Raw genomic sequence first — 14,183 nt, 5'->3', positions numbered from 1 at the left:
CTTAGGCTGCTCCAAACGTGTGTTCGTGTGTGGGGTACACAGTTCCATCCAAGCTGAAATGTGGGCCCAGCCCTTGGCTGCCTCCCTCTTGTAATGCACTGGGGCGAGGGGCATGAGAACCGAGTACAAATCTGGAAGGAAGGCCCAGAATGTCCTGCCACCCCACAAAGTTTCTCTGGAGGGTCCTTCCTCCCCACCCTCTACCTTCTAACTTTCTCTTGCTTTAGGTTGGAGGGGTGGCCCATCTCTAATTATAGTACTTGCCTGGCCTAATTACAGCCTGTACTAATTTGTTAATGGTTTTGGGAACTGAGAGCCATTGCCTTGGGCAGTATCACGGCCCCTGGGTACATGCTGGGGAGTTTGCCAAGGAGAGCAGAGGGAAGGAATGTGGCTCTGGAGGCCCCATGGGCAGCGGGGGCCGTCTGAGGAGCCCCATGTCCAGTTGGCACACTCATGTCTCCAACCGATGGCTCTGCTGTCCACAGGTTGTCAGTGTGGGTCTTTCCCTTCTCCCGGACTCTCAAAAGACCCTAATGTACAGCACTGGGCAGGACCTGGCCATTTTCATTCTAATGAAACAAAAGGTCTTTAATTAAATGCCTTAAGATAAAAAAAACAAAACAAAACAAAAACCTTTTGTTTTTCCTTTTTATAAAAGCAATATCTGTTTGCAGCAGAAACTTCAGGAAATACGGAAAAGGGTAAAAAAAACCACTCATGACCCTACCCCAGTGACTCATGACCCCAAATGTGTTAACATTTTGGTGGAGGCGTCTCATGACTGGTCCCTTTGCTCTTGCCTGACTCATTGCATCATCCCCCCAGGGAAGTCTCACCTGGCCATCGTGCAGAAGGTGAACAACGAGGGTGAAGGTGACCCCTTCTATGAGGTGCTGGGCCTTGTCACCCTGGAAGACGTCATTGAGGAGATCATCAAGTCTGAGATCCTGGACGAGTCGGATATGTACAGTGAGTTCCATTCCTTCCACAGGCCTGGAACCCCTTCCCTGCTCACACCCTAGGTGTCCCTAGGTTGGAAGGCCACAGTGCAGGGAAATGGGAGGCCCAACACTCTGAGACCCAGGAACTCGATGCCTCACACTGGCTAGTGTGAGCAGTGGGCACGCCACTTGGATCAGTGAGATGAGGCCCCTTTGTTCCCTCTGGCTTTCGTGCCTCAGCATCAAGCCGGGGGCCCTGCCCTGAGGAGGACACTGCTGCTTGTGTGTGGAAGAAGGGACTGCAGAGCTGGGAGTTGGCAGGCAGGTCCTAGTCTGCCCCTGGGTCAGCAGAGGACAGTGTTCTCAGTTCTAGATTCTTTCTCTTGCAGCTGACAACCGAAGCCGGAAACGAGTATCTGAGAAGAACAAACGCGACTTCTCGGCCTTCAAGGATGCTGACAATGAACTCAAGGTGAAAATTTCACCTCAGCTGCTTCTGGCTGCTCATCGCTTCCTGGCCACGGGTAAGAGCAAGGAGGGCAGGACGTTCTGGTGTTGGTGGGATACAGTTTCGGAGGGGGACTTCTGGGCCTCTGGCTACTTTCTCCCATGGGACAAGGGCTGTGGCAGGTGAGGGGTGGAGGGAAAATGTGGCTGTCTCAGAAAGGGGTCAAGGCAGCCTCCCTCCCTGCCTGGGGCACTCCCTGTGATTTGTTCTCTGTTGATGGGTTGCCGCTGTAAACCTCTAGGAAGCATCCAAGTTCGTTTTGAAAAGAACCATTGGGAGTACCTGAGGTGGGCACTGGGGCTCCCCAGAACCATAGATGCTGGGGAGGAGGAGGGAGAAAGAGGCCCTCCCACGTGCTGTGGGCCCATACGCTTATCTGGCTCACGCTCTCCAAGAAGCCTGGATCCAGCTGTTCTCCTCACTTCCCACTCCACTCTGCCTGCATGTGCGGGGTCCAGCAGGACTTGACCTCTAGATCAATGACATTCCTCTTCTCCTGATTCAAAGCCCCTTTGTTGATTTGAAAAGCTCCTGCCTATTCCGTCCCTCGCCCCAAGTCTCACTTCTTTCTCAGCCCTCACTTGCTGAAGTGTATTAATTCTTTATTTTTCCTGCCAGGATATTGGTGATGGTGCTAATGATAATAATGATGGTAACATTTATGAGCACTTTCCATCCGAGAATGTGTCTAAGTGCTTTATATGTATGATCCCATTTAACCTCATTGTGACCCTATGAAGTATTGGTTTTGGTTTTTTTTTGTTTGTTTGTTTGTTATTTATTTATTTTTTTTAATTTATGATAGTCACAGAAAGAGAGAGAGAGAGAGAGAGAGGCAGAGACATAGGCAGAGGGAAAAGCAGACTCCATGCACCGGGAGCCTGACGTGGGATTCGATCCTGGGTCTCCAGGATCGCACCCTGGGCCAAAGGCAGGCGCCAAACCGCTGCACCACCCAGGGATCCCTGGTTTTGGTTTTGTTTTGTTTTTAAGGAGTCTTGTACATAATGTGGGGGCTTTTTTTTTTTTTAAGATTTTATTTATTTATTCATGAGAGAGACAGAGAGAGAGGCAGAGACATAGGCAGAGGGAGAAGCAGGCTCCATGCAAGGAGCCTGATGCGGGACTCGATCCCAGGACCCCGGGATCACGCCCTGAGCCAAAGGCAGCTGCTCAACCACTGAGCCACCCAGGCGTCTCCACAATGCAGGGTCTAACTTGTGACCCTGAGAGTCTCATGTTCCACCGATTGAGCCAGCCAGGCTCTCCAACCGTATGCAGTTTTTTCTTTCTTTCTTATCTTTCTTTCTTTCTTTTTTTTAAGATTTACTTATTTATTTTAGAGAGAGAGAGCTAGAGTGTGAGCAGGGGAGGGGCAGGGGAGAAGAGGGAAAGGAGAGAACTCAAGCTGACTCCCCACTGAGCGCAGAGCCTAATGTGGGCCTGATCCTACCACCCCAAGATCATGGCCTGAGCTGAAACCAAGAATCAGACACTTAACTGACTGAGCCACCCAGGCGCCCAACCCTATGAAGTTTTTAATCCCCATGGGGAAACTGAAACACCCGTTAAGTAATTTGCCCAAGGTCATGCACTATCGGTGTAAGAGCTGCCATTGCGGCCCAGGCAGGTGGGCAGGCAGACTCGGGGCTGACCAGTCTGGATCCAAGGGTGCTTCCTTCACACAGAGGTGCAGAGCCAGAGGGAAGGAGGGTCCGGGCAGTAAGCAAGCACAGTGACTGTGTTCCCTGTCTGCCTGGCCAGGGCCCCTGTGAAGTCTCATCTTCTCTCTTTCTCCAGAGGTTCCCCAGTTCAGCCCCTCTCTGATATCAGAGAAGATCCTGCTTCGGCTGCTCAAGTACCCAGATGTCATTCAGGAACTCAAATTTGACGAGCACAACAAATACTATATCCGCCATTACCTGTATACCCGAAATAAGCCGGCCGACTACTTCATCCTCATCCTGCAGGTGAGTGGCCTGCTCTATGCCTGCTCTCCCCACTTCACCTGCCCCAAGCCTCTGCTCCCCCTTTGCCCATCCTCCTCCTGAGAGGCCACCTTTGAGCCTCCAGGTCAGGGTGCCTGAGCTATTCAGGGCTCTGGAACCAACTCTTCCTTGCCCTCACTTCTCCCTCTTGCCTCCATTGGTCTTTTCCTTGGTTGAGTTTTCCTTCTCAGTCTGTTTGTCACCTTGACTCTGTGTTCTTCCAGGGGAAGGTGGAGGTGGAGGCCGGCAAGGAGAACATGAAGTTTGAGACAGGCGCCTTCTCCTACTATGGGACCATGGCTCTGTCCTCGCCCACCACTGGTGAGTCGTGGACTGCATCTGTGCTGCCGTCTAGCATACCTGGATGGAGGGAGACCTGTATTGGCACCCCAGAACCTAGGGCAGTCCAAGTGGCTCAGAGGAGAGGGCCAGAGCTGCCAGGGCCTAGTGGAGGTAGTCCGGAAGAGTAGTACCTGGCTGTTTCAAACAGGACCCCAAGAGTGGGCAGGAAGAGGTGGGAATGGGAATCTGAGCAAAAGCCTGCAGGGAGCTGAGAATATGTCCTGAGATGTGAGACCAACCTGCCAGAGTGGTGGTGGCAGGGGTGGGGGAGAAAACCATGGAAGTAAGGGCATGTTGGAGAGCCCCCAAAAGTTGATGGCACTGGGTTGTGATAGGAAGCAAGAAGCCATTAATGGCCTTTGAGGAAGGGGAGGTGTGAGAGCAGACTGAGCCAGCTGGACAAGTAGCTATAGCAGCCAGAAGAGTGAGAGAAGGCAGGTGGAGGGAGGCTGCAGGGTCTTGCTCATAGAGACTGGGGCAGGGGAATTGAGGTGTAGGGGGAATGAGGGGGTCCAGGATATCCATGGTTGGGAGCCAGGGCCTGTTTGCCAGGCAGTTTGCAGATGGGCTTGACTTTTCAGGAGGCTTAGCCACTACCTTTTGGTTAAGGGCTGGTTCTTTTTTTTTTTTTTTTTTTAAATGCTTTAAATCGCTCCTCAGGTTTTATTTTTTTTAAATTTTTTTTTTTTTTTTTTTTTTTTTTAATTTATGATAGTCACACAGAGAGAGAGAGAGAGAGAGAGGCAGAGACACAGACAGAGGGAGAAGCAGGTTCCATGCACTGGGAGCCTGATGTGGGATTCGATCCCGGGTCTCCAGGATCACGCCCTGGGCCAAAGGCAGGCGCCAAACCGCTGCGCCACCCAGGGATCCCAAGGGCTGGTTCTGATGACATAAAGGGACTGGGGGCAAAGAGGGAACTGGACACACCCCTCCGAGAAACGTTGTGGGAAATCCAGGGAAGGGCCACTCTGGCCACCCTGGTGCCTTCTGCTTCTCTAATCCTGGGTGGCTCAGGCTCGCTTTACCAGAGGGGCCTTGTGGCCAGAGTGGGCACCCTGTAGGCAAGACCCAAGTCTTGCCAGACCAGCTGCTTGCTAGTTGTGTGCCCCCTCTGCGCCTTGAGTAGGACTCCAGGTGGCCACAGACTGGAAAGTGAACGTCCACTTTGTTGCTGGGGGACAGGCCACACACCGAGGTGTGGTGTGGCTGGTGGAGAGCCTCTGTGTTAGGCCTGTTGCTGTCCTTTGACAAAGAGGATGCTGTGCAGGCCCAGGGCAGCCCTGTATACTGATACAGCTCAGCTTCTCCACTGGTATGACACAGCTCTGCCCTTCTCCCAGTGTGAGCGGGCTCCAGGAAGGAAGCAGTGGGGAGGCAAGGCTCCAAGGAAGGGTTTTGGAGCAGGGGGCCCCTGCCTGGATGCCTCGCCTTATGGAGGACTTCCCAGCCCCTCCCAGGAGCACCTCTCGCCAGTCAGCTGGGGGAAATCTTGTCTAGAAGGGCACGCAGTCATGGGACATTTCTTCCAGGCACTCTTTCTCTGCAGCGATGCCTCAGATGCTTGGGTCAGGGTCCTCAGCTCCATCCTTTGACCTGGAGGCACTCAGTTCCCACATGGAGTGGCCAGAAGGGAGAGGGATGGCTTCTGGGGGGCCCTAGCTTCACTGGGGGAGCTTCTGGCCATCTTTGAGCAGGGCTTAGGTCTGCCCTAAGCTCCCTCCCCATCAGCTATGTCTCCCTTTCTGTTGTGCCCCCTCTGCCTAAGGGAGCCTGGCCCCCAGCAGGTGTGCTTCTCTGTCCTGTTCCCGTGGTTCCATGTTCTGCCTCCTACACCCTCCCCGTCGCTGACCTTTTCCTCTTTTGCTCCAGTGCCTTCAACCCAGGTCGGGTGTCCGCCTGGCAAGCGGAACTCCCTGCTCTCCTGGCTCTCAGGTAACATGGCATGGCTGGAGAAGTTTGCACTGCCATCTATCGCCTGAGCCCACACACCACAGCTCTATTAACCTCTCCCAGCAGGCACTGGGGCTCCCCATGTGCATCTTGGGGTATCCCACCTGTTCACACTTGTGGGCCATCCTGATTTGCACCGGCTCTGCTTGGCCTCAGGCCCAGTTACTGGGTGGCTTTGCCCTGGTCCTGGAAGGGCTTCCTCAAGGTCTTCTGTCCTGAGAAGACACACACACACACACACACACACAGGGTGGGAAGGGAGGGTTGCTTCTGGCCAGGCCAAGTGAGCCCAGCTGCCCCCCCCCCCGCCCCCAATCAAGGCCTCTCACACACATCAGGATGCTTTTTCATCTCATCAGCTTTCTCTAAAAAACTTTCCTCCTTTCTTCACAGGCTTTGCTCTTCATTCTGTGGCTGCTGGTGTCTGCCTGCCAGGGGGAGGCAGCCGCCGGGCATTAGAAGTGCGGCCCCGGGCAGACTGCCCTGTTTGAATGCTGTCTGCAGTTGTTAGCTAAAATGATTCCAGGAGCTGACTTACTCTCAGTCTTTTGTTCCCTCATGTCTGATGGGAACAATACACGCGCCCACTTCTTAGAATTGTCAGGAGCAGTGAGAGAATGGGTATGAAATGTTTGGTTAGAGCTCAATTTTTATTTATTCTTTTCTCGATCACAACTAAAACGTGATGTTCCAATCAGAAAGTATCAAGGCAAAGGCCCAACGCTACATGCTGTTTCTGGCCTTTGATATTTTATACCCCTGAGTCTTATGCAGGATAGCCAGCAACTGGTTGACCGGACTCAGTCATTTCAAGGGACTGCCATCCTGTTTAGATGGAGGCAGCAGAGGGTGGCAGAAAGTGCTGGTCTCCCCATCAGAATTCTGGCCTGGCCTGGTGAGCCCTGAGGAGGTTAAGAGCATTTACAAGTGCCTTTGAGCTCCAGTCTTGGAGTGGAATATAAAGCAGCTCCTGAGGCTCCAACAGTCCTAAAATCCTATGACCAGAGTCCATCATTGCCCATTTTATATTTGTACAGCTTGGTTTTTTTCTTCTCAGCTGTACCAAGCATATTTTACTATTGATTCTCTTTAAAAAAAAAAAAAAAGAAAGGTAAAAAGGTGACTTAGAAGTCACTTGCCCTTTTCAAACAGCTATAATAGGCTATAATTTGGCTATAATAGGAAGTGGGACGCTGCTAACAGCCTTTTTGAGTGGATGATGTCTAACGACAGCAGAATGGACCATGTTTGTCCTCCTTGGCCAACACCTCAGTCTCCTTCTCTCTTCTGCACTTGCTCTTGCTTCGAATTGGCCAGGAGTTCATGCATCCATGGCTTAGATCCTGCTGTTTTGACCTAACACAGGAACAGAGATGCTTTTTCCATAAGCTTTCTAGTTAGAACCATACAGTATTCCCAAAGCACACGTGCCTTCATTTGTTATCCCTCCTTCATGTAAAGTCATTGGGATCTGTGTTCTCAATAACACCATGATGTAAACCTCTTTATGAGAAAACTTTCTCTGTGTTTATGATTATGTCTTTAGGATATCCTTTCAGAAATGAAATTACCAAGTTTAAAAAAACAAAAAACTTTTTTTACACATTTATTCTGTTTTATTTTATCTCGTTACAATTTAATATAATTAATTTTTATTTTTTTGAGAGCAAGTGAGTGAGTGTGAGGGAGAGGCAGAAGGAGAGAGAATGAGAATCTGGAGCAGGCTCCATGCCCAGTGTGGAGCCTGACATGAGACTCGATTTTATGACCCTGAGATTATGATCTGAGCTGAAATCAAGAGTCAGGTGCTTAACCACCTGAGCCACCCAGGTGCACCAGATCTTATTTGGCCCTACATCCAACTTGGGGCTCAAACTCCAAGATCAAGAGTTGCACGCTCTACCACCTGAGCCAGCCAGCACCACTTACTCTGTTTTAATCATAAAAGTGGTATAGCTCATTTAGAAAATTGAGAAAAGAGGTAAAAAAAATCTCAGGAAAATTAGGAAGTATTGGTTTCAGCTCAGTCATGATCTCAGTGTCCTGGGATCAAGCCCCATATCGGGTTTCTCACTCAGTAAGGAGTCTGCTTGAGATTCTCTCCCTCTTCCTCTGCCCCTCCTGCTCGCACTCTCTCTCCATCTAAAATACATAAATAAAATCTTTAAAAAAATAGGCAATTAAGTAGTATCATAATTTCATTATGCAGAAATAAACAATTCGTATTTTGGTATATTTCTTTTTAGGGCCTCTATTTTTAAAAGACTGCATCACTAATTTGTGTTGTTTTTAAATTCAGTTTCTCGAGTGTTAATAAGCATTAATCAAAAGCTTTCCATCATCCAGATGATTAATGTGAAATATTAGGTAATATCCATAATATTTGTGTTTCTTTTCTAGAACTTAGAGATGTTAATAAGTTAGGATAAGTAATGCACACACGTGATCCTCTAATGATTGTACACTGCCCAATCAATCATAGATTATCCTGACTATATTTTCCTAGTTTTAGGAATGAAGCGCAAAGACAGTACTTAGTTAAAGCTGCATTGGTCTTTCAGTCACCGGGATTCCTTATGTTTGCTCTCTTCACCCAGCTGTTTGTTAGAATAGCTAACTTAGTAGTTAGTTAGTAACTTACTGCTCAACTAAGTAAATAAGCTTAGTCCACTTCCTGTTTGTTTAAAAGAAGCCAGCATGCCTTCACAGTTAACTTTGTGCATTTCAGGGTTTTCTAAGTGTTCTCAAAAATAAGAGCTAATGATGTCCGATATGGGTACATTCTCTTTCTCAAAATAAGGAGCCTGCTCCTTCCTCATTTGTGGTTGAGTCATCCCCATTTCCTCACAGTCAGCTGCATGGAGGCCTTGTTGCCCCTCACAGAAAGAGGCGCCTCCCCCAGGCTTCGCCTCAGGGCAGGGGAGACGTGGCCCAGCCTGGCCTGGATCTCTGGGGGCTCTGGGCACCTGTGACAGGGACCTGCCACGCCTGGCCCCCTTGTCAGATTGCCTGGGGGCCAGCAGACGCAAGTGGGCAGGGCTCTTCCACACAGAACAGATCATGCGCAGAGCACACTTTTGACCTCTTAAAAGCATTTTAAGAGGCGAATAGGGCACCATGTTGAGAGGTCTGTGTGGACACGTCATGAGAGGGTACAAAACTGTATGTTCTTCCTTTTAATGTAACTTAAAAGTATGCAGTGTATGTCCCTTGATAGAAGCTGCTGTGGAGACAAGGACAGTGCCTGGTCTTCCGTGGCGGGGTCATCACTGTGTTGTCCTTGACTGATGAGGTGTTGGGGAAATGAGGGGTTCTGGAGACATGAATTTCATGTCTTTGGTTTTTGGTTTCTGCTTTGGTAGGCTTTTTAATACTTACTGCACAACACCTCTAAGCAGACTAACTCCTTGGCTTTGAGGAGGTCAGACTTTCTGCAGTTGGAGCTTGTTTGTCCCCAAGAACTGTTCCCGTTCCCGGTGGGGCTCCTGCTCCCAGGGGTCCACAGGACAGGTTAGACGAGAGGCTGTGAGGGGTACCAGGGCTGCCAGCCTGACCACGTCTCTCTCCCCACAGACCACTCCCCATCCCACCCCACCACCCTCAGTCGCTCAGCCTCTCTTAGTTACCCGGACCGCACGGAACTCTCGAGCACAGCCACCTTGGCAGGCAGCAGCAACCAGTTTGGCAGCTCCATCCTGGGCCAGTACATCTCCGACTTCAGCGTTCGGGCGCTCATGGACCTCCAGTACATTAAGGTGAGGGCTCCTGTGTGTCTCCCATCTGGGCAGCGCTGTCTTCCTTGCCCTGGGCATTTGGATCAGTCTGCCTCAGGAATCAGCAAATCCTTTCTTTCATCCACCACATGTGGTATGAAGGGCCCAGGCCCAGGATGTGTCCACTTTATTCTGGCTCCTCACTCTTTCTAGAAGCTTGCAGAAACTTCTGCTGATCATGTCCTCTCTTCTGGACTCCCAGCACCCCCACTGGCTAGCTGTTTCCCTGGGTCTTGTGAAGTTTGCCTCTTGGTCCCTGCTCCTCTGTGAACCCCATCCCTTCCTCCTACAGATCACTCGGCAACAGTACCAGAATGGGCTGCTGGCCTCACGAATGGAGAACTGCCCTCAGTTTCCCCTGGATGGCTGCACCATCTGCACGGACAACTTAGCCGGGAAGTCTGAGCTGCCCGTGGTAGATGAGACCACAACTCTTCTCAATGAGCGCAACTCTTTGCTGCACAAAGCCTCCCACGAGAGCGCCATCTGACAGGAGGGCCCGGGGCCCCCCGCCTGCCCCGCGGGGGTCTCCCCAGTGGGCCCACATGAAGATAGGGAGCCTGTTAGGCTGGAAGGGGTGCAGATAGCCTGTCTAATTGAGCAGCCAGGTGGCCCCCAGTGTGGGTTGTCTGGCCTCTGACAGGGACCTCTGAATAGCTCCAAGGTAGCAGCTGCCCAGAGCTGGACTGGCAGGACAGTGGGCCAGCTACCATGAGCAAGGCGGTTTTTTACTGAGAGAATTTCTGAACTAGGCTCACTGCTCCTCTTTTTAAATATTATTTTGGGAAAGGAATGGGGAAGGGAAGACAGGGTTAAGGAACTTTATTTAAAACAACATTTTTTCCACAAAAACTTTAATTAAAAGGGGTAGGGTTTCTCACCCCGGGAAGCAATAGCCATAATCTGCTCCCAGCCATGACCTTCTGGCTTATGTCCCTGACTCAGGGAGCCCACTCTTCCTCCTCCCCTCCTCCCCCTCTTCCCCCCCCCTCCTCCAGAGATGGTATCCTAGAGGCCTGCTGGAGGAAGGTTTTCTTTTGGGAGCAAGACAGTTCCTTTCAAGAAGCAAAGAACCAAATAGCGCTGAGAACAACTGCCTGGACACATGCACTGAGGCTTGTTTGACGTCGCTGAGGCTGAGGGATTCTGGGTAACTGTGATGAGGGACATGGTACTCCCAGCTACAGAGAGGAGCACACCTACTCCTGTCAACTGCTGGATCCTGGAATTTCCTAGAACTCTGCTGATGGCTTTCCTGGTGAGTTGAGCTAGGCTGAGGACTTATCCCTGTCTCTACTGGTTTGATTCAAAGTGTTAAACAGGGTCTCACACCTTTAAGATTGCTCATCCCTGTGCTCCCCAGACCCTGCCCTTTTACCAAAGGTTTCCCCCCAGGCGGGAGAACATCTACATTACAGGTGACTTGTGTAAGAAGCTCCTTTCATTTCCAGGAGGGAATCTGGTCATGGGCATCTGTGTTGTTAGCAATTTCATCCCCACAATGAAAGTCAAGTGTCAGTCACTGACCTATGAAGTCCTACTTTCCAGACTCCCTGCTTCTCCTCCCCAAACCCCATCGCCTCTTGGGGATTAAGGACAACAGGACATATCAGAAGCCAGCCTAAGCAGGTTCTTCGTGCCTTTTCCTCTGTGGCTGAGGCTTACCCAACCTTGTGCACACACTTAATAAAACCCAGGAAAGGAGGTTTCCACCTAAAAGGCACATAGCTGGCCGTCCTGTTTCCCCCATCTGTGTAGTCCTAACCTGAGCTGTCATCCTGGCCTTCGCTGAAGCTAGTGGTACTGGATCCTGAGAGTTCCACCCCCACGTGAAATTCTACCCCAGTGCCTTTCCACTGGGGCTGAATTAGGCCCTGCTGCAGAGCTCCAGGCTGGCCACTGTTGGAAAGGCTGTGGGACTAAGGTCCACGTTGGCCCTTTTGGCCCGTTGGTACCTTCTGTCAAGTGGAACAGTTGCTGAGGGCCCAAGATCAGGCAAGGGAGACTGCACACCTTCCACTTAAGTAGTATTTATTGACCCTTTCCTCAGCCAGTGATTTGTCACCCCAAGTGCTCTGTTTTTCAGGCGCCTGGACAATCCTAACTCTTGGGACCAGGAAGTGTCTTGCACCAAGTATACTTGCCCCTGGCCAGTTCTGAAGTCTTCCCTAGTCACAGAATTTATTCCTCAAAGTCTGGAGAGAAGGTGGGGACACCTATGGGTTCTCAGTCATGAGGGAGAAAAAACACCAGACCTTATTCCCTGTTGGGGAAACCCCTCAGTTTTCTACAGGAGCAGCTTGCTTTCCGAGTCCACATGGGAGCTTGTAAAGCTATGTTCCTGAGATACCTGAGTGCCAAGTGGAGCAAACCGCATTGGCCTGAACCAAGTGAGTGTGTGAAGTAAAAGGAGCAGGTGCACACACTTCCACAGCTACCTCTTTGCACACACAGTTACTACCAAGAGATGGTCCCTCAACCCGTCCCTTTTTCCCACTTCTAATCACTTCTTGCAGAGGGTCATAATTATTTCCAAATATTACTGGTCCGATGACTTCCTCCTCCCAGTGCAATTTTTCACTTCCTATTCCAACCTCTGGTTCCTGGGCTGAGCCATACCCTGGAACCGGCCCACCCCCATGTAAGGGTCTTCCCATGTAAGGGAGACCTCCGCAAATGGCCTCCAAATGGGTAGGCAAGTCACAGCCACCATAGCAAATAACTCATATTTATTTTGCATAAGATTTTAATTTGTATATTTTTGTGATTTATTTTGGCATTGTTATGAGTTTGACTCTCGGGGAGTTTTGTTGTTATGACTCTTGTGTCTTTTGTCACAAGACAATGATAATATTTGCTAAACAATATATGGAATTTATTTTTGATTGGTAATAAAAAAGGAAATATGAAATCTTGGTGAGTCTACAATTTGCCTGTTTGAGTTCTGTTGGTATTCGGTACCTATCATAGAGGTAGTAGCTGTGGTCGGCTGTCTCCTATGACAGGGCAAGGGGCAAGTATTCTGGGACTGTTTAACAATAGAAAGGAAGCAGAAATGAGATCTACAAAATCTATATAATCAAGGTTGTTGTCACAGCAGCTGCTGTTAGCTGTACAGGGCAAGTGTGCTCCATTGCCACAATGAGGAATCTTGTAAAAATGGACACCATAGTCTTCTGCCTGCAGCTACTGGAGGAGGTGGTTAGAGTGGGCACACAGCCCCTCCTCTCTCCCTCCGGGGGCTGAAGGAGAAAGGAGCTTGATTCAAAAGGAGGATTGCATTGTTTCATAACATGCAATTGCCTTTTTGTCCTTGCTCATGAACTGGTGGTGGCCTCAAAGTTGGACAGCTCAACCCCTGAAGAGCCCCTCTGAGAGTCACCCCACTGCATTCACTCCTGAGGTATCTGTGTGCAGACTCATGTGGTGCCCATATGTACTGTACTGTGTGGCTGTGGTGTGTAGTCAAGTGTGCTGCGACCAGGGGCCCAGGCTAGCCAGGCTTACCAGAGCAGACAGATGGTGGCTAGTGCTTAAAAAAAGGATACACTTCAGGAAAAAAAAGAACATTTCAGATAAAATCACAGATGCAAAAGCTGGTGTATATAGGTAGACAGAATAAATTTCATCCGCCCATATGTTCCACACACGTGTCAGGTCCTGCTACGTGCCAGGTGCCACCAACCCCTCAGTAAGTGTAGTGAGGAAGAGTCCCTGAGGGAGACAGTCATGCCAGGACCTTTGGATTTCCTGTCTCCACCCTATGGAACACTCTTCTCCCAAGTCTTTGTGAGGCTCACCCCCTCACTTCATCTAAGCTTCCGTTCAAATGTCATCTCCTTGGAGAAGACTTCCCCGGTCAGCGCATCTAAAACAGCGTGGCCCCAGTCCCTCTGTCCATTTATCTTGCTTTGTTTTTCTCCATAGCGTTTGTCAGATATGAAAATGAGGATTTGTATTTATCTTTTTTTTTTTTTTAAAGATTTTATTTATTTACTCATGAGAGACACAGAAAGAGAGGCAGTGACACAGTCAGAGGGAGAAGCAGGCTCCATCCAGGGAGCCTGATGTGGGACTCGATCCGGGGAATCCAGGATCACACCCTGAGCCAAAGGCAGATGCTCAACCACTGAACCACCCAGGCGTCCCTCTTTGCTAATTAATAAATTTTAAGGCACATAACTTTCAAGTATGTCATCCATTCTATTTCAGTGTCAGCGTTTTATGTGGACTTGGGAGACAGAAGTGTGAATCCATAATTTTTTTTCTTCAAAGGAGGCATGCTGATCCAGTGGAAAGGCTCAGTAGTGTCATTGCTTCTGCTGGCTCGTAAGTGAGGCATAGCACCCTCTAGATAATAAAAACCAAAAACATGGAGACGTGGTTGGCCTAGTCACAGCGCTGAATTTACAACGTTGAAGAGACATTCTCACCATCCTTTGAGGAGTTTTTCACAAAGTATTTTTTCTTTTGATTATCCACAATGGGTCTGCTCATTTTTGCATGTTGCCTTCCACCCGTTTTACTTAATTGTGGTCACAGTGCCTACACTTTTTCTTACTATTTCCATGACCTAGCAAATGTGTTTCTGTAGAATCCTTAGGAAAATTTTAAATGACATGTAGATGTGCACCCTTATCAAAGTCTACTTTTGTTAGGAAATTTGAAAATACAT

At 49.6% G+C, this 14,183-nt stretch overlaps 1 protein-coding gene across 3 annotated transcripts in view; it reads left to right on the top strand.

Moving 5' to 3' along the window:
• Positions 1-12,423, top strand: part of CNNM4 (cyclin and CBS domain divalent metal cation transport mediator 4) — a 39,839-nt gene extending 27,416 nt beyond the window's left edge. The window contains exons 2-8 of one of the 3 annotated variants that reach the window (XR_003143319.3): positions 829-972; positions 1,334-1,468; positions 3,253-3,422; positions 3,665-3,761; positions 5,655-5,717; positions 6,129-6,356; positions 9,309-9,444. Coding sequence is in view for 2 of the 3 variants with exons in the window: in XM_025464815.3 (XP_025320600.1) it covers positions 829-972; positions 1,334-1,468; positions 3,253-3,422; positions 3,665-3,761; positions 5,655-5,717; positions 9,309-9,490; positions 9,801-9,998 (989 nt within the window). In the remaining variant the exon portion in view is untranslated. Of the gene's footprint in view, positions 1-828; positions 973-1,333; positions 1,469-3,252; positions 3,423-3,664; positions 3,762-5,654; positions 5,718-6,128; positions 6,357-9,308; positions 9,491-9,800 lie in introns of those variants that run through there. The other 2 variants (XM_025464815.3, XM_025464819.3) reach the window with 2 other exon arrangements.
• The last annotated feature ends 1,760 nt before the right edge of the window (positions 12,424-14,183 follow it).

This window comes from Canis lupus, chromosome 10, assembly GCF_003254725.2.
Source record: "Canis lupus dingo isolate Sandy chromosome 10, ASM325472v2, whole genome shotgun sequence".
In the NCBI taxonomy this organism is placed as follows: domain Eukaryota; kingdom Metazoa; phylum Chordata; class Mammalia; order Carnivora; family Canidae; genus Canis; species Canis lupus.
The sequence above is the reverse complement of the archived record's forward strand: the minus strand, read 5'-3'. Positions and strand labels throughout refer to the sequence as shown.